The following is a 25852-nucleotide window of genomic DNA, read 5'->3' as shown; positions in this document are numbered from 1 at the left end:
AACACTTCCAACCACTTCCAGAAAAAGTTAAGATTATAGTCCTTATATCAAGCACTATAAATATCTTCACCCAGAAGTTGTTTATCATCCTTATGCTAGTTTTTTACTGAATTTGATTATTTAAACTAATCTCCCCATTTCAGTAGGACCAGAAGCACTCGGTTTTGTTCCCATTCGGTTCGTCTTGCTTTATTTCCTTAAGTATCATGTGACTCTAATTTTTTAAAACAGACCTTATATTGCATGGAAGAACTTGATCCATTAAAAAAGTCAAAGCTAAAAGTATAAACGCCTATGTAAATGAAGCTTGTTTTACAAAGCTTTATTTTTACATATAAATTGTCTTAAAGTAGGATACTTTTTCTCTGAATTTCTGCCTTGAAGTAATAATTCCTTATATATACTATACTATTCTATCACAATTCTATTGTAAAAATTAGGATAAGTTAATCTTAACTTCATCCAATAGAGCAAGTATTATAACTCTGCCACTTTTAAAAAAAATAAAAACCAAATGACAAAATAAATGAAAAGGCAATAAATTGAATAAATCAGAAATAAACATTCCCAGAAAAAATAGTACAATCTGGCATTTTCCCCATGTGCCTGTTTTATTAATTAGTACCTTCTACTTATTTTCAGTAATTAAAAACAAATTCTTCATTCATTCTCCTAAAAATATATCTGAGTGCTTGCTACTAGCCAGGCACAGTTACAGACTCTCTTGGTTCTCAAAGAGCTAAGAAGGGGAGAGACACTAGAAAATATAAATTCAATCTAATGTGATAAATGCTATGATGAATATAGGGTAAAGAGGCAACTGATCCAAAGCCAGAGGGAGGCAGGTGTGGTGCTGGGAAGAAGACAAATAGAATATGCATGGGAATTAGTCGGGTAATGCACCTGCAGGGAGCTAGGAGAAGGTGCCAGGCAGTGTGGATACAAACAAGCTTAAGAGTAATCAATAATGCTTATATCACAAAAAGGCAATATCCATTCAATTTTAATTGTTACCTTTTATTATTTTACAATATATTTCAAAAAATGCTGTTACAGTTGCCTTAACTGCTCTATAAGACCTGGAAACAAAAGAACACTTAGAATTAGAACACAGGAACACCAAGCTATAACCACTTGTATTGAACCATTGCTACCAAAGGGATGTAGTTTTTTAAATAAGCGGATGTGTGGCAATGCAAAATAAAACACAAGCTTGTTAAAACAGAACAGTAAACTTTGTTTTAATGGCTATTGAAAGGAGGTGATTTTTTTCAACATGTCTGGTTCTGGCAGCAAGTTGTATTATGCATTTAAAGCAATGCATGTCCTGAAAGCTTATCTTTTCATTTGTGCGTGTCACCTGACTCAGAGCCCAGACATCTGAAAACTATCTTTCTCAGCACCCTCAATACCCCTCCCTCCAGAAGGTCACAATGTTCAAGATTCTTGTTGGTGAATCATTTTACAATAATTTTTCTCTAGTAACACTGGATGCTTTTAATTTTCTCTAAAAGAGAAGCAATGAAAATGCAAGAAACCCCTCCAGGGTCCAATTTTCACTTCACATTCTCCATGCGATAAAATAGCAGCTCTACATGTAGATGAAGAAGAATTTCACTTTCTCCCTATTAGTTTTTAATCGTATTGGCATTAAAATTTATCTGGATTTAGTTAGATTTCCAAAAGGAAAATTTTAGTTGCCAAATATTTCAGAAATGCAATAAAGCATTACATATATGTAATTAGCTCTTATCTAGAAAAAATATATATGTATACATATTTTATATTTATTTTTCTTACCTTCACTGAAGTTCTTTTTTTTCTGGCTGGACATAAGAAACAAAATCAAGTGGACCAATGCTGGCTTTATTTCTTTATAAGCATTAATTTTTGAGGTTTTTTTTCATTCAATATGACTGCAAGTTCATAATAAATTCACAAAAGGCAATACAAGAAAATACCTACTGAATAGGCACCTACCAAGCATCTCACGTGTTAAGGTTAGACTCTACCAAATGGCACTGCGGCATTATAGGCATCCAATTTTTGTTTTCTTTTTCAAGTTGTCAGTTCTTTACTATTTTATTTTTCTAGCAGGAAATAGTGTGTAATCACAAAATAAGGCCCAGAGACCATTGACAGTTGCTCCCAATACGTATTATGGTGGATGTTAACTCTCAAGAGCTGATATAAACCAAACAGAATAGCAATCAAACTACATTTGGTCACTTTCAATCTCAATAGCACTTTGCTGATATACACGTTTCCCTCTTCTCGAATGATTGTGTATTAATCGTATTAAAATGATAACAAGATTGCAAAGTTTTTGTAGAATTGTATTTTTAGGGGACTGCTACATTCAAATGAATACATTTTAATTCACAAAATGTCATTAGTAATGACCTTTCTATAAACATGGTTGGCAAAATTTTAAAAAGGCACAAAAGGGGAGTAATGAGAAACATTTTCAACTCTCATAGAGTACCAAAACAAGTATCTTTCCTGAAGAAAAACAGAGGGAAATGTTCAGTAATTCATGCACAACTTGAGCTTAATAGTTTCTCTTCAGATAGGTACTGAGACCTGAGGAGAAAATGAGTTTTCCTAATCAGGTGTTTCATGTAAAATAAAATGTAAAGCTGCACATATAACATGTTGGTTTAATTGTGGACCCATTTTTTTAAAATGTGAGGCAATTAAACAAAGGAAAACAAAACCAAAATACCTTCATAAACAAAGCAACTCCCCTTGTAGCCTCTGTCCTTTTTACCACTAAGTGGGGCAAAATGTCCAATAAAATGTAAAACGCAGCATACGCAATCATGTAATCTAAAAATTTTCCATGATAACTTATTGCAAATTGCACTTGACAGTTCACCACAACAATGGAAAACTGGCCCCTTGTTCATTCACACAGTCCTTGCACCCCAAATTGAAGTCACCAGTAAAATGATCTGGATAGAAAGTTTGCAGCTGTGCTCAGCCAGCTAGCCCCACCCTCCGGGTGGGAGCCCACCCGGGACACTGCTTTGTCCTGCTCCTTCGTGGGGCTCTCATCCTCGGGCAGGTAGTCGGGCAGTTCTGTGTTCTGTTCTACTTCCACAACCATGTCCTGGAATGGGACCAGCATCTGACACAGAGAACATGTGAAGAGTTATTGCAAAATCAACATAATTGATAGACATGTATCAGAAGTGAAAGGTCAACTTTCTCTTCATTCTAATCACCACAGTATTTATTTTCAGGGGCTACAGTCCTTTGAAAATGTTTCTCTTACATGAAGGTAGACCCATTTGCTGAGCACTGTGTAAGCACAGAAAGGCAGAACTACACAGGAATAAATGTGTAACCTTTGTCTACTTCAAGATGACGGGGTTAGGAGGAAAAGGGGAAGGGAAAGAAGTATAAACTTCCAGTTACAAAATAAGTCACTGGGAGATAATGTATAGCATAAGGAATAGAGTCAATAATTTCATAACTATGTATGGTAACAGTTATTAGACTTATTGTGAGGATCACTTTGTAAAGTATATAAATGTTGAATCACTGTGCTATACATCTAACACTAATATAATATTGTATGTCAACTATAATTTTAAAAAAGTTAAAAGTAAATAAGACAAAAGCAGGCTGGCAGATGTGGCTCAGTGGTTGAGCATCGACCTATGAACCAGAAGATCACAGTTCAATTCCTGGTCAGGGCACATGCTCTGGTTGTGGGTTTGATCCCCAGCAGGAGGTGTGTAGGAGGCAGCCAAACAATAATTCTCTCTCATCATTGATGTTTCTATCTCTTTCTCCCTCTCCCTTCTTCTCTGAAATCAATCCTATATAATGAAAGGGTAATATGCAAATTGACCCTAACAGCAGAATGACTGGGAATGACTGGTCACTATGACACACACTCAGATGCTCAATCCAGGACCTGCCCCCTGGTGGTCAGTGCGCTCCCACAGGGGGAGCTCTCCTCAGCCACAAGCCAGGCTGACGGCTGCCAGCACAGTGGTGGTGGCCAGAGCATCTCCCGCCTCCTTAGCAGCACTAAGGATGTCCGACTGCAGCTTAGGCCTGCTCCCTGCTGGCAAGTGGACATCCCCCGAGGGCTCCCGGGCTGCCAGAGGGATGTCTGACTGCCAGCTTAGATCCAATCCCCCCCGGGGAGCAGGCCTAAACCAGCAGGTGGACATCCCCGAGGGGCCCCAGACTGCGAGAGGGCAGAGGCCGGGCTGAGGGACGCCCCCCCCCCCCCCGCCCAGTGCATAAATTTTTGTGCACTGGGCCTCTAGTAAAAATATATTTTTAAAAAAGACAAAAGCAAGCAGCTGGCCCCCATCAGTTTTGCTCAGTGGTTAAGAGTGTTGGCCCACAGACTAAAGGATCTCAGGTTCAATTTCTGGTCAAGGGCATGTAACTGGGTTGCAGCTTTGATCCACGCCCCAGTCAGGGCTCGTGCAGGAGGCAAACAATTGATGTGTGTCTCTCTCACATTGATGTTTCTCTTTCTCTCTCCCCCTCACCCCCTTCCTCTAAAAATCAATGAAAAATATCCTTAGGTGGGGATTAACAACAACAAAAAAAGCAAGCCATCTGGCTACTGTGTGGGCCTCTGGAGAGCCACTGAACCTCCTTTCTATGTTACTTCAAATGAGCTGAAGCCATATAGATTCATTTCCCTACCACACAGCTAGTGGAAAGAGCAAGAGGCAAAGCTTTTCACTATGTATATTTGCCTAAGGGTGGGACTGGAGTTTTATTTTTGGGACTGGCAAAACTAATTAAGGTTAGAAAGGTATTTAAAGACCAATGCTGCCAGGACCCGTTTGGCTCAGTGGATAGAGCATCGGCCTGCGGACTGAAAGGTCCCGGGTTCGATTCCGGTCAAGGGCATGTACCTGGGTTGCGGGCACATCCCCCATGGGAGATGTGCAGGAGGCAGCTGGTCGATGTTTCTCTCCCATCGATGTTTCTAACTATCTATCTCTCTCCCTTCCTCTCTGTAAAAAATCAATAAAATATATTTAAAAAATAAAAAAAAAATAAAGACCAATGCATATCAGCATAACCAATGAACAGACACTGGGGCGGGGGGTGGGGGGGAGATTGCCCAGGGTGGGAATGGCTGGAGGGGGCGGGGTCTACTGGGGAAAAAGAAGACATATGCAAAACTTTAGACAATTAAAAAAAAAAAAAAAAAGACCAATGCAGCCCTTAGCCAGTTTTGCTCAGTGGACAGCGTTGGCCTGCAAACTGAAGGATCCCGGGTTCGATTCCGGTCAGGGGCACATGCCCGGGTTGCAGGCTCGATCCCCAGTAGGGGGCGTGCAGGAGGCAGCCGATCAGTGATTCTCTCTCATCATTGATGTTTCTATCTCTCTCCCTCTCCCTTCCTCTCTGAAATCAATAAAAATATATTTTAAAAATAAATAAATAAAATAAATAAATAAAGACCAATGCAAGGAAACCACATCTCCTTTATTTCCATATAATATCAGCAAGACATCTCCATTGAAATAAAGAAGAGTCTGAAATTCATAAAATATAAGATATAAAAACAGGCTGAAATCCACAAAAGATCTTTCTATACCTCTAAAAGAGTTGTTAACCAAGAAACACTGAGATAATCTGGCCCAATCACATTGCTATATCCTTGGCAGCTATTGGTTTAAAAACAATCTGCTAGCCATAGAGAACAATCGGGAGTCAGAGTTAGATATAAAAGTCTGTGAAGCTTTTACCTCTTCTCCACTTTCACTTTTCACAACTTGCTGAGCCTTCATAACCTTGGTTGATGCTATCGCTGATGCCAAAGCCTAGGCCAAGATAAAAAAGGGACAAATTTGAACATTGATTTGTTTCCTAGGATCTTGAGCATATTCAGCATTTAAAATACTAACCTCTGCTTTCAAATCTGACCGGATTCGCACCACACATCTTTGAACAGCCATTTGAAAAGTAAAGCTAATGACACCTTTAATTTTTAACAAAGCTTCTTCACATAGATTTCTCCGAGACTGAAAAAGTAAAAGCAAATTGTTATCAAAGTTGGCAAAATAATAAAAGGGAATAAATCAACTAAAACCACACTAAACTAGTCATTAGATTTGGGGGGGTGGAGAGGGGAAGGAGTAGCATCATGGGGAACAAATGTCCCTATTTCGGTTCCATCATCTCCTATGTGAGGGCATGGGGAGATTGGTGCTTAGTCAAGTTTATTACATGTTATAAGATCAACAGAATAATATTCTCTGCTAGATTTTTTTTCAAGCTCATTACTAATATTTAGTTTTGATAACTTTACCAAGAAATCAGCCAATGTCAATTTAAATCTTAAAGCAAAAAGAAAAAGTGCTGCTGAACCGGTTTGGCTCAGTGGATAGAGCGTCGGCCTGCGGACTGAGGAGTCCCAGGTTCAATTCCGGTCAAGGGCATGTACCTTGGTTGCGGGCACATCCCCAGTGGGGAGTGTGCAGGAGGCAGCTGGTCGATCTCTCTCATCGATGTTTCTAACTCTCTATCCCTATCCCTTCTTCTCTGTAAAAAATCAATAAAATTTATATTTAAAAAAAAAATACTTTGTTTATTAAAAAAAAAAGAAAGAAAAAGTGCTGAAAAGTAGACATACCTTTCGCTCAAGGATAGGCAAACTCTAGTCCGCCACGTGTTTTTGTAAATAAAGTTCCAGCCCTAGCCGGTTTGGCTCAGTGGTTAAAGCCAGTTTGGATCAGTGGATAGAGCCAAATATTTTTTAAAATATTGGCCTGCGTGCCGAACCGGTTTGGCTCAGTGGATAGAGCGTCGGCCTGCAGACTCAAGGGTCCCAGGTTCGATTCCGGTCAAGGGCATGTACCTTGGTTGCGGGCACATCCCTACTGGGGGCTGTGCAGGAGGCAGCTGATCGATCTCTCTCATCGATGTTTCTAACTCTCTATCCCTCTCCCTTCTTCTCTGTAAACCTCTCCCTTCTTCTCTGTAAAAATTCAATAAAATATATTAAAAAAAAAAATATTGGCCTGCGGACTGAAGGGGCCCCAGTTCGATTCTAGTCAAGGGCACATGCCTGGGTTGCAGGCTCAGTCCCCACTGGGGGGCATGCAGGAGGCAGCTGATCATTCATTGATGTTTCTATCTCTCTCTCCCTTTCCCTTTCTCTCTGAAATCAATAAAAATATATTTTTAAAAATAAATAAAGTTTTACTGGAACACACCTGCACCTATGTGTTTACAGAATGCCTGAAGCTAGTTTCATTCTACAACATAGTTAGTACTTGGAGACCATATGCCCTGAAAAACCTTAAATATTTACTATGTGGCCCTTTAAAGAAAAGGTTTGCTGACCTCTGCTGTAGCTTAAATATCTCTAGGGATAAATTATAATAAAGTTAGAATTAGTAAGCATTCATTGTTTGACTATTTTTTAAAGCACTTGGTATTTATAACCATCACTACATCCTTCATAAATGGCATTCTCAATAGGTACCCACTTCATTTTCTAGGATTATCAATATCCTCTTTTTGGTTCTCATTTTGCTCTTAAAGTACAATATCACCTCTCAATGCTTCTTCAACTCCTAATACACTACCCTGGTCTTCCACTTACACCACAATTATTCCATCTCTGTGTCATCTTATCTCCAAGCTAAGGGATTTTCTTTTTACTTCACCCCTCAGTAGACTATTATCATTTCCACGTAGAAACACAGACATATTCCAGTATGATTTTATTTTCATTTGTCTTCAGATATATCCACTTAGATATCAAGTAAGTAGTTATCTCAATCACAAGATCCAAAGAGAAAATGAATTAAAAAGTAGTTTCTCCTCATCCCATCTTCCTCCCCAGCCCACACATCTAAATTTTCTCATTTCTGTACTGACTATACTGAGACTAGGTTCTAATTCCATACTTCTTTTTTTTTTTTTTTTTTTTAAGGTAGGATTTCCACCATTGTCTTATTTTTTTTAAATATATTTTTATCGGGGTAGGGGCATGTGCTGAGGGGTGGGAGTGGGCAGGGAGAGGTCAATGGGGGGGAAAAACATATGTAAAACTTTCAACAATAAAGAATCTTAAAAATATACATATCTATATCTATCTAGGTAGATAGATAGATATAGATATATATTTATTGATTTCAGAGAGAGGGAGAGAGAAATAAAACATCAATGATGAGAGAATCATTGATCAGCTGTCTCCTGCCCACCTCTTACCGGGGATTGAGCCCACAACCCAGGCATGTGCCCTTGACTGGAATCAAACCTGGGACCCTTCAGTCTGCAGGCCAACGCTCTATCCACTGAGCCAAACCGGCTAGTGCTGATTTGGTACTTCTGAGGGGACAGGAATCTACAACTGACTCCAAGTCTCTGGATCACACCCTGAGAAGCACTGCCTTCCAATTACCCAATTCATTCTTCTCTTTTATGAAATAAAATCAGCCTTCACATTTATTCCCACATCCCTCCAAACAACTCACATTCTTGCTATCTCCCTATTTAAACCAACTTTTCACTACTCCCTACTCCCGACTACATTTCAATACTCCCCAGGCAAGGATCTGGGATAGTGGGCGTGGCGGTGCACAGATCCGCAGGGGCTCATCGAGTGCACTGCCTGTGGACTCTGCTCTGCTGAGTCCTAAGTTCTGTCAGTCTCTTTAGAAGAGACTACCTTTTTAAAAATCATAGAGACAGAAAGTAGAGTAGTGGTGGGCTGCAGGGAAGGAAGACAAGGAAGTGATTGTTTAATGGGTACAGAATTCCAGTTTTACAAGATAAAAAATTGTACATACATAGATGTATGGTGGAGATGATGGCACAACATTATGAATGTATTTAATACCACTGAAAGCTATACTTAAAAATGGTAAAAGTGGTAAATTTTATGCTATATATATATTCACAATAAAAAATTGAAAAGAATTTTGCCCAGGCAGCTTAGTTGGTTAGAGCATGCTAAGGTTACAGGTTCAATCTCCAGTCAGGGCACATACAAAAATCAACCAGTGAATGCATAAGTACGTGGTACGTGGAACAACAAAGCAATGTTTTTCTCTCTCTCTCAAATTACTAAATTTAAAAATATTTTGAAAAATATTTAATGTAATAGCAATGTATTTGGAGGCTTATAACATATGCAGAAATAAAACATATGATAACAATAGCACAAAGGCAGAGATAAAGGAAATGGAAGTACAGTGTTATGTCTTACACGATGCATAAAGTGACAGAGTAGCCCCCACTTATCCACAATTTTGCTTTCTGTGGTTTCAGTTACCTACAGTCAACTGTGGTCCAAAAATATTAAATGGAAAACCCCAGAAATAAACAATCTGTAAGTTTTAAATTGCACACCATTCTGGGTAATGTGATGCAATTTCATGCAATCCCTCCTCCACACACACAAATAATTCATCCCTTTGTCCAGCATTTCCATGCTGTAAACACTACCTGCCTCTTAGTTCCTTAGCAGTCCTCCTGGTTATCAGATCAACTGTTATGGTATCATAGCACTTGTGTTCAAGTAACTCAATAATGGCCCAAAGCACAAGAGCAACGATGCTGGCAAAATATGCCAACGATAAGCCATAAAGTGCTTCCTTCCTTTAAGTGAAAAGGCATGTATGTATAGGAAAAAACACAGCATATATAGAATTGGGTACTATCCGTGGTTTCAGACATCCACGGGGGTTCTTGGAACTTATACCCGTGGATAAGGAAGAACTACTGCAATAGTAAGTGAAGCTACACTGTGATAGTTAAAGATATATAAAATAAACCCTAGCGGGGGTGGGGGGGGAGAGGGGAATGAGGGGATAAGGACACATATGTAATACCTTAATCAATAAAGAAGAAAATTAAATAAATAAAAAATAAAAATAAACCCTAAATCAACAAATAAGAAGGAAGGAAAAAGGGAGGCGATCTTGGCAAATGTTCCACGTGCACTTGAAAAGAATAAATATTATCTTGCTGTTGGGTGGGGTATTCTATAACTATCAATTAGGTTAAGTTGGTTATTAGAGTTGAGTCTTCCATACCCTTACTGATTTTCTGTAGAGTTGTTCTATTAACTGAGAGAGTGGTATTCAAACCTCTAGCTCCAACTGTAGATTTATCTATTTCTCTTTGCATCTGTCAGTTTTTGCTTCGTGTATTTTGAAGTTCTAGTATTAGGGTATAAATGCTTAAAACTGTGATGTCCTCTGATTAACTAGCCTCTTGGGCACAAAATGCTCCCCTTTATCAGTATAAAATACTAACATTGGGACTTACCCTTCAAGACTGTTAGCAGGTGACACTGAGGAAACTATTTAGTTAACATGATTTCTCTTTCCCATCTTATGAACCACGTGTTTACAAAAGTCTTACCGTATCATCAAGACCATCTATATGTAAAACCACTGTTTTGGCACGTTTGTTTGTAGTTCCCAAAAAAAATTGTGCTTTCCTTCGACGTGAATTCATTTCATTGAAACTATCACCATCTGCCATATTGGAAGATTGAAGAATGTCATAGATTTCAGAGGCCAGCAGTTTTGTTTCTCCCGGAGTTGTAGTCCTTGAAAAGAAATATATAAATTAGTATTGTCACTTCTATTGACTCTATAATTTTATTCCTCAAGTTTGCAAAGTCTTGCTTTCTTCATTCTGGTTTGTTCAATTTAAAATACCAGTGAATCCTAAACTAATCAGTAATGTAGAAAAAGCATCTAGTCCCGTGGTGGGCAAACTGCGGCTCTCGAGCCACATGCGGCTCTTTGGCCCCTTAAGTGTGGCTCTTCCTAAGCCTTAGGAGTACCCTAATTAAGTTAATAACAATGTACTTACCTATGTAGTTTAAGTTGAAAAAATTTGGCTCTCAAAAGAAATTTCAATCGTTGTACTGTTGATATTTGGCTCTGTTGACTAATGAGTTTGCCGACCACTGATCTAGTCTATAATAAAGTCTTTGCATTTCATTTTAAACCCATGGTTCATTGAGATTCAAAACTCATCATCACTACAATGCTATAAAAGCACATTTAATTGAAATCATTAATTAAGTAGGAAATCAACTAAAAAGATCAGAATATAACAAGTCCCTGGATTAACACTAACATTCAACTCCCAATTTGAAAGTAACCTGACCTTCAAGAAAATACAACATAAAAATCTGAAAGGAGAAAACACATTAGAAGATCATTCATATTAGAGTTATTTCAATAGAAATTTCTTAGTAAATTCAAACTAATTTTGTTTCTTAATTTGCATTTTTACATATTTTTCACAAAGCATGTATCATAAAACCGCAATTCAGACAAAAGTTTTCATTCTTACACTTTAAATCCTGCTATAGCTCCCCACATAAACATCTGTGCCATGCTACCCAACAAACTTTCTACACTGAAGAAATGTTCTATACCTGCTCTGTCCACTCACATGTGGTTATTGAGCACTTAATATGTGTCTGTCTGTCAAGTGCAACTAAAGAAATGAATTTTGTTTACTTGTAATTAAATTTAAATAGCCACATGTGCCCAGCCTGTGTGGCTCAGTAGTTGAGCATCGACCCATACACCAAGAGGTCCCAGGTTCCATTCCTGGTCCGGGCACATACCCAGGTTGTAGGCTTGATCCCCAGTAGGGCGATGCAGGAGGTAGGCACATTTCACCTCATTTCACCTCTAAAGTCCAAATCCTTTAACATACATTCAAGGTCTTTAAAATCTAATCTCTACCAACTGAACTCTACCAAAACCAGCTCATTGTGACCTTTTATAAATGCCTTTCCCTCAGCTTTCAAACTCTTATTTCTGCCTTGAAGGCTCAGCTCACCGCCATTCAAAGTACTATGCTTGTACTTTTACTATTGATTTTAATTTTCTATTTCTATCTCTTCAAGAATAGGGGTGTATCTCTCTGTACCTTCCACAAATCCTAATACATATTTTTGCAAACCATTTGCTTATTGAATGAGCAGGAATACTACAATGTCTAATATTCAGACTGTATACATTCTAGCCAGAAAGACCTTCAATTCCAGGCAACTTTCTAGAAGGGCCCTCAATTTATTATACAAGTGCTTTTTTGAGTCACTGTTGACCACAGAGGTCAATTACTTCAAATGACTGGCTCTGTATTGCACAAAGCTATGAAAAAGACTACTTTTTAGGAGATGTCTCAGCACTTTTCTGATAGCTGTTTTAGTTTATTGAAAAGGCCACTGCAGTTCTGAGATATTTTAAATACTGCCAATCATAAGTTGTAAAGAGTACGAGGATACTGGCATACTGCTGACCAACACAATTATAAATAATTATTTCCTTCTTTTAAAAATATGCTTTTGAAGAAAAAAAAAATCCAAGAGCTTTTACAGAATAAAAAGCTTAGTCTTTATTTTTAATAAACCAAAATTATTGTTCAAATACTATGATACAAAACATTCAAGTAGAAAAAGTCTACAGTTATATAGTACATTTGGCCATAAACGTTAGAATGTATAATTAAACAAGTATTAATTGCCCTAATCTTCCTAGGCAGTTGAAAATGGAGAGGTGATTAATGCCCTGGATTTAGTTCAGTCTTTAAAATCTGACATCAGAAAAAAAGACTACCTTGAAAGGCTCCTTCACAGAGTAACTGGAATTTGTCTTTCAGTAATTTAGTATTCCATAATGAAGTATATTGACTCCTCGCCATTTTTTCTAATTACTTATCTATATTGAAAAGGTTCAAAACGTTATTCATAAAACGCAACTAAAAAGTGAACTATGATCTTTATTATACAGCAAAAATAATTTTCATTCTGAATGCAAGTATAATATTTCCTTATTGGTCATATACAGCAAGTCACTCTAATTCTAGATGCTGCTAATAACATTTTATATTGCCCATGAAGGCCAGTTAAGACTTCCATATACTTTATTGTGAGGCAGGATAGTAAGAAGCTAGGAAAATTCCTTGACAAGTGGAATGTGGAAACTGAGACAGGTAGATGAACAAACTGGCCAAGCATTTACAGCCAGATACAGATCACCAGGATGGAAAGTCGTGGGTGCCTAGCAGCAGGCAAAACTGGTGCCACCTCACCCCCAGGGTGGCCTTTCCTCCCCTAGCACATTGCTGGTCATAGGACCTTTCCCTGACCTTTCCTCCCTAGAGATAACATCTAGGCCTCAGTTATATTTCAGCTCCAGGCCCAGAAAAGCAGTAAAACTAGGCAGGCAAGACCAGGACCAGCTGCAATGACTAATGACCCCTGCCCTGGTGCTGACCAATCAGTGGAGACCACGACCCTAAAAGGATATTCTACTGAGATCTCACCTGAGGACTCCCCTAAAATCCCCACCCTTGGAAAGTAAATAAAACTCAAGACAAAGAAGCCAGTGTGTGCCCACCTTGGGGCACCCCCACTCGAATCTCCTTTAAATAAAAATATGTTTTTTATTGCCCTAGCCAGATGCTCAGTGGATAGAGCATCAGCCCACTGACTGAAGGGTCCCGGATTTGATTCTGGTCAAAGGCTCAATCCCGAGCTCTGGTCAGGGCGCCTGCAGGAGACAACCAATGGATGTGTTTCTCTCACATCAATGTTTCTGTCTCTCCCCCTGCCTTCTACTCTCTCTTAAAAAAAAAAAAAAAAAATCAATGGAAAAATGTCCTTGGGTGAGGATTAACAAAAAAAAAGAAAAATAGTAAGTAAATATGTTTTGTTTCTCTTAAAACATATTTCTATTGATTTCAGAGAGGAAGGGACAGGGAGAGATAGAAACATCAATGATGAGAGAGAATTGTTGACTGGCTGCCTCCTGCACACCCCCCATTGGGGATCAAGCCCACAACCCATGCATGTGCCCCTGGCTGGAACTGAACCCAGGACCTTTCAATCCGCAGGCTGACACTCTATCCACTGAGCCAAATCGGTCAGGGCAATAAATATGTTTTTATTGACTTGGGGGGGCGGGGGGAGGAAAAGAGGGGAAGGGAGAGAAAGACAGAAACATCAATGAGAAAATTTGTCCTGCATGCTCCCTATTTTATAAAGTATTACTCTCTGCTTTCCATGTGAAGAATAACCTCCATTTCCTCTCCCTACTTCTGCTTTTTGGTTTCCCCCTTGATTACTGTTAAATGGAAAGTTTCTCTTCAAAGTAGCAACCCTTCACAACAGATTTTCTTGGTTCTGTGGCTCTGGGATATGGGAAGACCTCTCTTTTACTTCCTTAGTTGCATAAGTCCATGGAATCACCGCTAAATCTGCCCTAATTCAGTATGCTGACAGAGATCCTGTAGGAATCCCATCTTGACTGGCTAGACATCAAGAAAAAAAAAGTACAGAACATAGATCTCTTGGCTACAGCTTGTTATATGAAAACTAGAGGCCCAGTGTACGAATTCTTGCACTGGTGGGGTCCCTCAGCTTGGCCTCGGGGATCGGGCCGAAATCAGCTTTCCAACATCCCCCGAGGGGTCCCAGATTGTGAGAGGGCTGTTCTCGAGTGACATACCCCGGAATTGGGCTCCCTCCTCTCTGGTTCCTGGTGCATCACCCGAGAACCACAGCTGCCAAGCCACTGCAGCTCAGCAGCTCCTGCGTTCAGCGTCTGCCCCCTGGTGGTTAGTGCATGTCATAGCTACCGGTCGGAACGTCTGCCCCCTAGTGGTCACTGCACATCATAACTACCGGTCGGATGGTTGCTTAGGCTTTTATATATATAGATGGGATGCCAAAGCCCGGTTCTAATACAAAGTCTTAATGTTTACAAGCCCAGCCAGCACAAGCAAAAACACATACTTTTAACATTCAAACATACAAACTTCTAAGATGGTTACTATGGTAAATAGAGGTGATGCCTTAAAAGTTTGAAAGGCAACCTTCAAATCTGAGATCTCCAACAGCCAAATGAGTTGCAAAATGTATATAAGAATCATTACATCACATCTTCTCTTTTGAGAGGGCTATAGGACCAAATTAAAATGATGGAGTATGCAACAGATGTACATCTGTTTTACTACTGAAGAAGCCAGCAACAATTGTTCTAAAAAATACTATATTTAAATTAAAAGATAGGCCACTGTGGCAGCCATGGAGATACAATGCTTGGATCTTCCTTTAACAAAGACATGCCTTTCAGCTGCAGGAAGTCTAGTAATAGAGCCACCAACAATGGTGGCTTTGAGATTCATCATACGCACCTCTCATTCATTCATTCTAAGGCCTGGCTCTTCCAGGGCAGGCCCCAGCCACTGACTGAATAGTGGGGGCCTGGCCATTCCTACCTAATGAAAACCCATCTACAGGGTAATCCTTGCTTTGGAGCTCCCCGCTGTTTGGGCTGTCCAACTTGTAGTGCAACCCGAGACTCTCCTTGTCCATTTAGTTTCCTCTCCACCTTCCTTTTACAGATGTGAATCTGTGTTGTAGTCTAGTCTGTAGCCCAAAATTGCTTCATTCTCCTTTATCCTACAGACCTTACCCCACAACAAACCTCTTCCATTTCTTACTCCATATCAGCATCTCCTTCCCACATAATATGCTGAGATAATGTCCTGAACTAACACACCACTTCTCTTACAAATATACAAGTAGTTTCCCTATTTTATAGATATACCACAACCATAGCCAACCAACCTAAGAAATTATTTTTTTAAATATATTTTTGATTTCAGAGAGGAAGGGAGAGGGAGAGATAGAAACATCAATGATGAGAGAATCATTGATTGGCTACCTCCTGCACGCCCCATACTGGGGATCAAGCCCTGGGCATGTTTCAACCATGACCTCCTGGTTCATAGGTCAATGCTCAACCACTGAGCCACACCAGCTGGGCAAGCTAAGAAATTATTTTATAGGCTAAATCTTTAAAGTTCAAATATGAAGTATATTTTAAGATATCAACATTAATTTTTCAACTAATTTCTTAACATTTTAAAAATTTTACCAAATATTTTCAACTTCCATAACTATACCTATTAAAGCAGTGGTTCTCAACCTTCCTAATGCCACGACCCTTTACTACAGTTCCTCAGGTTATGGTGACCCCCAACCATAAAATTATTTTCATTGCTACTTCATAACTGTAATTTTGCTACTGTTATGAATCGTAATGTAAATATCTGATATGCAGGATATATTTTCATTGTTCACGACCCACAGGTTGAGAACCGCTGTAAAGGAATCCATAATCGTCCAAGTTCATCATATGAATAAAATAGGCCTACAGAAGCATCCTTATTATGCTTAAACCTTTCACTGTATCCAATAGCACTAAATATGTCAGTTAAAAATTGTTAACTATAGTGCCCTGGCCGGTGTGGGTCATTTGGTTGGAGCGTAATCCCGTTATACCAAAAGGTGGCAGGTTCAATTCCCAATCAGGGAACATACCCAGTTTGTGGGTTCAATCCCCCAGTTGGGGCACATGCAGAAGGCAACCAATTGATGTTTCTCTCTCACATCAATGTTTCTCTCTCAATCTCTGTCTCTCCCTTTCTCTCTCTAAAATCAATGTAAAAAATAGTTAACTATAAGGCACTAAAGCATACTAGGAACAAAAATAAGATTACCTTGTATTTTACACACTTTAGAATTTATAAAGCATTTCTACAGATATTATCTTGTTGGATTATCGATTGCTTTGCAGGTATTACTTCAGACTTACAGATAAAGAAACTGATGGGCAAATAAATTATTTGTCTCAAGTCAGAACTAGATTTCCAAATTTTTACTAATGGAATTGAACTCAAACCGCAGGCAATAGTTAATACAATTGATGGCAGTCAATATTTTGTTATTAATTCCTAACTGATCACCTGAATAAAAATAAGAAAACTTCAGTCTCTATCTTGTCATTATCAAAGATCTTAAGCACAAAGAACTCGTCTGTCAGGTAGCTGACCCCATGAAAACAAAATATTTAAGTAATGTCTAAAAAACGAGATTAATAGCCCAGACTGGTTTGGCTCAGTGGATAGAGCATTGGCCTGCGGACTGGAGGGCCCCGGGTTCGATTCCGGTCAGGGGCACGTACCGGGGTTGCAGGCTTGATCCCCAGTTGGGGGCTTGCAGGAGGCAGCCTATCAATGATTCTCTCTCATCATTATGTTTCTATCTCTCTCTCCCCCTCTCCCTTCCTCTCTAAAATCAATAAAAAAATGTATTTAAAAAAGAGATTAATAAAATTTATCCAGGAGCCAAGAACACTAATAAAAAAACACTGTCTTACAGGTGAGTTTAGATGATTCTGCACTGATATAATTTAACTTGTAGTATTTGACAATTACAAAAGAACTTTTATGACCACTCAAACCAAAGAAACCACAAGGTAAGTTTTAAAAAGTCAAATTAAATTAAGTGATTATTTATTAGTTTTAAAGGCAGTCATCTCCTATATAAGATAAAAAATGAACTAAGATAAAGCCTCAGAAAGCTTACCTTTTCCTTCCAGACACAGTGGAAATATCAAAACACTGAATCTTCAATTTCTAGCCTCTACAAAGATATCAGCAAGGCCTAAGAAAGGAGCAAACCAGACATCCCCAGAGGCAACACAGCTGAAGGACCAGAGATAAAGTAACAGCCTCAGTATTTTCCTCACCCACAAAACTGTTATCAAACCTACTTCAAAATGTTGTAAATAACAAGATGAACCATACAATTACAAACCACCCATGAGCTAAAATGCTAATTAAATAGCACTAGTCCCTGAAAGCCTTCTCAATGATACTCATGAAAATATCACCGAAAGCCCTTTTCGTCATAATACTGATTAAGGTTCTTTTCAGTTAAGACTGGGATGAAGTAACAAAAGAATTTTGTGCTGTACTGTAACATTGCATATTTTCAAATGTGATTAGTCACCTGTATTGCTCTGCTAGCAATTCAATTTACTTTACAAAACTTCACACAAGGCAACATTTTCTTTTTAAAAAATATCCGTAAACATAATGTTTATCAACATTTTAAAATAAAATTTGAACGTTTACATAAGGACTAGTATTAAAAACAAATATTTAAGCCCTAGTCGGGTTGGCTCAGTAGATAGAGTGTTGGCCTATGGACTGAAGGGTCCCGGGTTCGATTCCAGTCAAGGGCACATGCCTGGGTTGTGGGATCAATCCCCAATGCGGGGTGTGCAGGAGGCAGCTGATCAATGATTCTCTCTCATCATTGATGTTTCTATCTCTCTCCCCCCTCCCTTCCTCTGAAATCAATAAAAAAATTTAAAAAAATATATATATGTACATATATAAGAATATTGGCCATCAGAACTTTTTTGTACATATAACCCATATTAGAATTAAAATTTCAGTAAAATGATATATTAACAATGAGTACACATTTAACAAGAAGATCCACGTTTCTACTGCATTGGGAGACACTATTGTACTTACTTCTGTATAACGTTTTGCAAGCTTAACATCATACCCAGTTCTCCCTTCATCTTTTCTCGGTTAGCACGGCATTCTGCCAAGTATCGAAGAGCCTACAGGAGAAACAGTAATACATTAATTCACGTGTCCAGACTATTCAAAATTAAACCCACTACTAACTTACTGCAAGAGGAAAACAGCTTTTTGTTTTTACAATCAATTGGTTTTGAAGTGTTTAGAAACCCTTCTCTAAATGTGATCATCAGAGCAGTCCCCTTGGGGTAAAATGATCCTTTGAGCTAAAGTAGCTGATTCTGCTCTTTGAAATGAAGGCTCCTAGCTTATCTGCAAGGTCAAAATTAGATTGTTCCCGGTTTTATTTTCATCACTTCATCTTGTCAAGGATACAAGAAACTATATTCCATTTATTAACTTCAGGGAGTACTCCCTATAGCCATCATTTCCCTAGATGCTTTTCACTTAAGAATCAAAATAAACTGCTGAGGGGGACAAAACATACAACCACCTTCATGGAATCACTGCTTCTAGTTTTACAATTCACCTTCAATATGTCTTTTTGTACTGAAAAGCAAAAGATGAGCTCACCTCACAATTTTCTACTTTCTGAGTTCATTTTTTCTAGGGTGCTTTTTTCTTAAAATTTAAAGTACATTTTGTAAGTATATCCTTCATATGCCAATTCTCTAGAGATCTCATTAGCTGTTCTACAGACCCCATAATCTCTCATCATTCACCAGACTTAGGTACATGATTCTCAGGAGAATACCTCTGTGAACCACCCATCCAAAACTCTGCCATCTCAGTCCGGTGACGTTCACATTTTCTACTGGTCCTCTACACCATTTTCAAAGGGCCTGATCTTTACCAAAAACGATGCCATCTATGTAACCACAAATTCAACCTCTCTCTGTCTACAATCTCCTATCCTTTCTGCAACTTGACTTTCATTTCAGTCCATAAAGGATTAACAGCCATGGGTACTGCCATCCTTCCATAAAAAAACAATAACCAGGACAAGAGGCAGCATAGCATTGTAATCCCTGAGAAGAGAAATGACAAAGTGGGCCCTACAATTGCCCCATCTTACTGTGTTGGAAGCAGTTTCCAGACTGTAGCACAGGGAGGAGGAGCCCAGATGGAGCTCACTGTTCTTGCTGAGTTAGGGGATCAGAGATCAGAGTTGGGGAGGTTGGGGTGGTGCGGTATAATAAATATTTGATCTCTGGTTCCTGGCACAAAGCTCTTAAAACCCTTGGAACTTTCTGGGTGGCGAGATTGAGCTCTACAAAAACTCTTGGACAAGGAGATTCAGAATTTCTCAGTTGTGACTACGTCCCCCGCCAGGAGGGAGGTGCACTCCAACTCCACAGGAATAGAAGTTCCTGTGCTCAGGACCCTTCCAGACCTTGCCCTATGTACCTGTTCACGTGCTTCCTTTATAATAAACTAGGAAACGTAAATAAAGTGGCTTCCTGAGTTCTGTGAGCCATTCTAGTAAATTATCAAACCTGAGGAGGGCGTCAGTGTAACCCCCAATTTATAGCTGCTCAGTTAGAAATATGGGTGACCTGATACTTGCAACTGGCTTTTGAAGAGAGGGCAGTCTTGTGGGACTTGGAGTTTAATAGCTCCAGCTACTTAGTGTCAGAATTGAATTGGACTGTTGAACACACAGAATTGATTGGTGTCAGAAAACACTTTTTCAAATTCTCCTTAATTGTAAAATTACAACACTGAGACTGAAACTACTAAAGGCAACTTACGAGCAAAGCTGAGTGGACAACAGGGGGGTTGGGATGGTCCATAAATAAAATAAGGCCAGGCAGACATCCTTGATCCTGGACAATGGCTCTTCTATTTAATGGATCTGCCGCCAGATCCCGCAGCTGGTTAACTACCGATAGAGCATCGGGTTCTTCATTCATGGTGGAGGAGGAAGAATTCATCTTCTATGCCATACACATGAACAAAATCTTCTTAAGTTCTGTAGATTGCAAAATTAGTTCTGGGCTGCTGAAGGACATTATGGCATTTGTTAAACAATCAGGATTACAACACCTTTAGAAAGAAACAGATACAGATGAGTCTAAATCACGAAAAAGAATTGGCAATTCCACAGTTTAGGTAAAATGAACATAGGCAGCTGACTAAAAAAAAACCAACTTATTTATGTGTATACAATGTTCAAAGAATATATGTCATCTTCAATATTACAATAAATTCCTTTTAGTAACACATATTTTAACACTAAAGTACCACAATGAACAAGATCTTTACAGTTCAAGATTGTAACACACAAAGGATTGTAACCTTCACTACACTTCTCAAACTGTAACATTACCAGTGCTTTTTTCTCTAGAACATTTCTGGAGCCTAAGTCCCATCTCGGGGAAAATGGCTAGCTGACAGCTTTTTGCTTATTCATCTATGAACAAAACCCAGCAAACTGAGAATACAAAAGATAAAATCCATCAGGAAAAAGGAAGGAGTCAAAGAAGGCTGTGAACAAAGAAACCAAGAAGAGTACCTCACCCTGGGCCTGAGGCGGGTGGAGTTTGGGAGGTCACAGTGAATCTGGTCTAAATCTAAGCATACCTGTCCATCTCTGAGTGTGCCACGTTCAGAAGAACGAAACAGAATTTGGTTGATTCATTTGACAGATAAGTCAACAGTCATAGAGAAGTTAAATTCCCCCCAGGTGGCAAAAGTTAATATGGTATAGAACTTGGCTAAAATCTTATTTACTAGCTCCTAAACTGGTCAGCAGTCTTTCCACTTCCCATACAATTCTTTTACATTCCTATACAATTCCATAAAAGTGAACATGGTATTTTTTTTAAAAAATGTAACATGGTAAACATACAAAAGCCAAGATTATACAAAATAATCTTCATAGCCGAAACCGGTTTGGCTCAGTGGATAGAGCGTCGGCCTGCGGACTGAAGGGTCCCAGGTTCGATTCCGGTCAAGGGCATGTACCTGGGTTGCGGGCACATCCCCAGTGGGAGATGTGCAGGAGGCAGCTGGTCGATGTTTCTCTCTCATCGATGTTTCTAACTCTCTATCTCTCTCCCTTCCTCTCTGTAAAAAATCAATAAAATATATTTAAAAAAAAAAAATAATCTTCATATAAACAGAAAGTTAAAAATATAACTTCAAATCAAGTTACACAATGTACTAGTATACTCCTTACCTAGAATATAAAGGTACAAATACTTTCCACAAATTACTAAGTTTAATGTTAATTTCAATAACATTGCCAACTGGGGAAAGATGTTGGAGACAAAATTATAACTATAGAAAAGCTATTACAGTTATTTTGGCCCAGCAGGTGTGGCTCAGTGGTTCATGGCTGACTACGAACCAGGTCACAGGTTATGGGCTCGATCCCCAATAGGGGACGTGCAGGAGGCAGCTAATCAATGATTCTCTCTCATCATTGATGTTTCTATCTCTCCTTTCCTCTCTGAAATCAATAAAATAAAAATATAAACTTATTTTGTTGCCAGTGTGGCTCGGTTGGTTGGATGTTAACCTGCATGCACCCGAGGGGTTGCCAGTTCAATTCCTTGTCAGGGCACATGCTTGGGTTTCAGGATTCACTCCCAGTAGGGGGCGTGCAGGAGGCAGCCAATTTACGTATCACTCTCACATAGATTTTCTGCTTCTCTCTCTCTCTCCCTCTCTCTTCCTCTCTCTCTGAAAATCAATAACAAAAATTTTTAAGTTATTGGGGGGGGGGGGGGCGGTAAGAAAGTAGAACTGGCTCTATCATATATTTAAATTCACAAAGTCATTAAGAGTAAAGCAGCAGGACTGGGGTGGAGGTAGAGAGAGATAAAAATATTACTCCCAGAAAAGCTGTTTATATACTCAATAAAGGGAGTCAGACTCAGGGCCCATTACTTGGTAACCATGATTTTAGGCAAATCACTTACACTCTTTATCTGTTTCTTAATCTGTAAAATGGGGTTAGTTGTAGCAGCTACCAAATGGTGCAATGTCCAAATTAAAGTACATGTTAGAGTGGTGCCTAGCACATAGTAAATGCTCAATAAATGATAGTTAAAAGTTACAAGGAGTCAAAAATCAATGAAAAATTATTCAATAAATTGGAATAACTTCTAAGCAATTTTTAAAACCACTGCTGAGGATCTTTAACTCATACCATGTACAAAAAAATCATATTCCGGATAAAATACATAAAATGTATAGTTTTTAAGTCTGCAAGCAAATGAAAAGTAAAGGATTCAGAGGAAACAGGGCTTTATCAAGATAGTATTTGGGAGGCAATTTCTGAAAATGAAAATATTACAGTTACTGGAGCAAGTAAAAAAAAAAGATTTAAAGAAAAGAAGTAGACTGAATACACAGGCATAAGACGGGACTTGGGGGCATGGTGTATCTTAGATGCTTCTATTATCAACAGCCTGAATATCCCTGCTTATAAACCAGCTTACCCATGAGCTTTATGTGCTGTCACCAACACAGATCCTAATCCACATGGAATCAGCAGAACCAATTACAGTGGGGCCTTGACTTACAAGTTTAATTCGTTCCGTGACGGAGCTCGTAACTCAAATTACTCGTATATCAAATCAAAAGTGAACGAGTGAGATGCGTGATGCTGGGCTGATGTTGTGGCGTTCATTGTGGCGTTCACTGTGACGTTCGCTGCGCCAACTAGCGGTGGGGTATCTGAAGCTGGCTCGTAACCCGAATTTTAGCTCGCAACTCAAAGCAAAAAATTGGCCAAGAGAAGGCTCATATCTAAAAAAACTCGTTAGTCGGGACACTCGTAAGTCAAGGCCCCACTGTACTGGCTCAAAGGCCCAAGGGCCAAGTCACAGTTAAGAACCAAATACTCAGGGTGATGGCTTTTTACATAAAACATTGGCCTTGAAACTGAAGAGCTCTATTCTCACCGAGGGAGTCCTTCGAGAACTAACTACTCAGTGGGAAGGATTCTGAAAAGCATACAGCCTTCTTGTTCCTTTGAGATGAACCAAAGTCAAAACAGTTAAAACTTCCAATCCTCAAAGCTCAGTGATGGGGAGAGGGCTCAAATAAGGATCTGCATAGGAAAAGCATCAAATACCCAAATGTAAGGAGCAGAGGCCGAAGCTGTGGTCAAGTACTGCATTTCCTATGGCACTTAAACGAAGGCAAAGAAAGGCAGGCAGAAGCTGTGATTTGCTCCCCTAAATTAGATGAGTTTTTTTAAGATATATTTTTATATTTCAGAGAGAAAAGGAGAGGGAGAGAGAGATAGAAACATCAATGATGAAAGAATCATTGAATGTCTGCCTCCTGCAAGGCCCCTACTGGGGATGGAGCCCCAAACCCGGGCATGTACCCTGACCAGGAATCCAACAGTAACCTCCTGGTTCACAGGTCCAGGCTCAACCACTGAGCCACACCAGCTGGGCCTGCATTTTTACTTTTAAGACCGGCACCTGATGTCTTACAAGTTAGTTTTGAATTACTATTTAAATATTCATGTATATTTTAAGATTTTTGGATGCAAAGCTAAAATTGCCAAAACAGACATAGTTCATTTTTTAAAATCATATCCTCACCAGCAAATGAGAAAAATGTAAAAACAAACAAAAAAACTTTCTGTCTTTATAATTCGTCTTATTACAACACATACATACATACTGCATAGCTTTTCTTTTCTTTTTTTTTTTTGTTCAATTTGGACAAATCAGTACAAGACAGTGGATACTCCCCAAACGTTAACAAGCACTCTGGTCACCTAAGAGATAGATCTTGTTAAAAAGCAGATTCTGATTTAGTAGGTGGGGTGAGGCCTGAAATTCTGCATTTCCAACAAACTTCCAGGGGAGGGCTATGGTGGTCAGGGCAACCACACTTACAAGAAACTAGGAGTGAGGTGATAGATGTGAGACACCTATAAGGGTAGACATATGAAAGATTTTTCTTTCAGCCAAGATTTATGATTCGACTCAAAGAATTACTAAGCTCGCAAATACTAAGAGCAACAGCGGGCGCACACACCTGGTCAGTGAGGAGAGTTTTATTTATTTATTTTTAAAATATATTTCTTTATTGATTTCAGCGAGGAAGGGAAAGGGGGAGAGAGAGAAACATCAATGATGAGAGAGAATCATTGATCGGCTGCCTCCTGCACGCCCCTCACGGGGGATTGATCCCACAACCCGGGCATGTGGCCTTGGCCAGAATCGAACCCAGGACCCTTCAGTCCGCAGGCCGACGCTCCATCCACTGAGCCAAACCAGCTAGGGCGAGGCGAGTTTTTAAAAGACAACCATAAGCATTGAGATCACACCTGGCTTTCCCCTGACTGGCAACTCACAGCAACTCTTTGAAAAGTTGGTTCACCCACTTCGAGCCTCAGTTTCCTCACATCATACTCCCGAGTAGCTGTCCAGATCAAACCAAACGAAAACTTTAGATGATAGAGTACCGGCAGCTACCAAACAAGAACCATCCTGGATCCTGTGGGGACTTCTATTCCCCCAGATTTGGGGGAGCATGTCCGGCACCGCCCTAACACATCAGCACGCCACCTCGAAAGGGGTTGCTAACAGCACCAATGCATCCCCAGAAGGGTTTTTAAAATTCAAGGATGTGAAGACTGGTCCCTCTTGAATGAAGTCAAACACAACCATGTGATTGTGCTCTTAGTGTAGACATGAAGGTGCAGAAAACTAATAGAAAGTTACCGAAGAAGCACCTGGAGAGAAGAAGCGAGATGACACCCATTAGTAAATACTAGGGTTCCTACAAATCGGGCGTGCGGGGGACGGAGAGGAAGCGGATACACCTGACATTTGCACAGGGCACATGGGAGCAGGGCGCTTTCACGAGCCCGGCGGGGTCCTGATAAGAAGGCGGGCGGAGCGAGCGCCCTGCCCAGGCCGATCCGCCGACTCGGAGCAGGGTCCGCTCTCCGCGGCCTTCCCGGCCCCGCCGCTCCGTCTCCCGCCCCCGGACCCTACGTACCGCTCCCGGGGCTTCAGGAGTCCGGGGCCTGCTGCACCATCGGGGCCGCACCAACCGAGGAGGCAGAGGGCCCCGAAGGCGTGGAGCGGGCCCCCCTGTCCGCAGCCGCGGCCTCGGAGACGGCGGACTGACTCCCGAAGCCAAACAGCGAGGGCGCCAGCGGAAAAAGGTTCTACGGACTCTCCCCCATGACCCTGAACCCGCCGGCGGTGCTGCCCTCTGATTGGCTGGTGCCATTGCAACGCGAAGAGAAGACACCCAATCCGCGAAGGCGTTCTTGCATGGGAGCGTTCATTGGTGACCTGGGGAAATGCACTGAGTGTTGAACGGAAGGGGCCAATGAGAGCCCAAGAACCTGGGTTGGACTGAACGCCGCTCCGTCCGCTGAACGGGATTCCGGCTGAGAAATCTTCGCCCTTTTCCAGCTTCGACTTCCTGCGCCCCAGCGGCGTGGGATCCCCCCGCTCCTGCGTTCAGAAATTCAAATGGA

The 25852-nt window shown here is 40.1% G+C and overlaps 1 protein-coding gene across 2 annotated transcripts; it reads right to left on the bottom strand.

Moving 5' to 3' along the window:
- Window positions 1-996: 996 nt before the first annotated feature.
- Window positions 997-25546, bottom strand: ARMC1 (armadillo repeat containing 1). 2 transcript variants are annotated; one of them, XM_023755479.1, is made up of 8 exons: window positions 25363-25546; window positions 24043-24130; window positions 20136-20358; window positions 18373-18464; window positions 10369-10558; window positions 5895-6011; window positions 5736-5810; window positions 997-3130 (listed from the first exon to the last, which is right to left on the bottom strand). In XM_023755479.1, exons 3-8 carry the CDS (start codon window positions 20316-20318, stop codon window positions 2939-2941), a joined length of 849 nt encoding a protein of 282 aa, XP_023611247.1. In that variant the 5' UTR covers window positions 20319-20358; window positions 24043-24130; window positions 25363-25546; the 3' UTR covers window positions 997-2938. The 2 variants fall into 2 exon arrangements, with proteins under 2 accessions (XP_023611247.1, XP_006090683.1); XM_006090621.3 differs by lacking the exon at window positions 24043-24130 and having other exon boundaries at window positions 20136-20356; window positions 25363-25544.
- Window positions 25547-25852: the final 306 nt, after the last annotated feature.

This window comes from Myotis lucifugus, unplaced genomic scaffold (assembly GCF_000147115.1).
Source record: "Myotis lucifugus unplaced genomic scaffold, Myoluc2.0 scaffold_77, whole genome shotgun sequence".
Lineage (NCBI taxonomy): Eukaryota > Metazoa > Chordata > Mammalia > Chiroptera > Vespertilionidae > Myotis > Myotis lucifugus.
Note: the sequence above shows the minus strand (reverse complement) of the source record. Positions and strands in the feature narration are given on the sequence as shown.

Bases quoted from the DNA above. Each gene is read 5' to 3' on its own strand.
- ARMC1 (XM_023755479.1), bottom strand. From the start codon at position 20,318: ATGAATTCTTCCTCCTCCACCATGAATGAAGAACCCGATGCTCTATCG. The intron at 18,465-20,135 runs GTAAGTTGCCTT...TTTCTCCTGTAG, and splicing joins TTGTCCACTCAGCTTTGCTC to GCTCTTCGATACTTGGCAGA. The intron at 3,131-5,735 runs GTAAAAGCTTCA...TCTCTGTGTCAG, and splicing joins AAAGTGAAAGTGGAGAAGAG to ATGCTGGTCCCATTCCAGGA.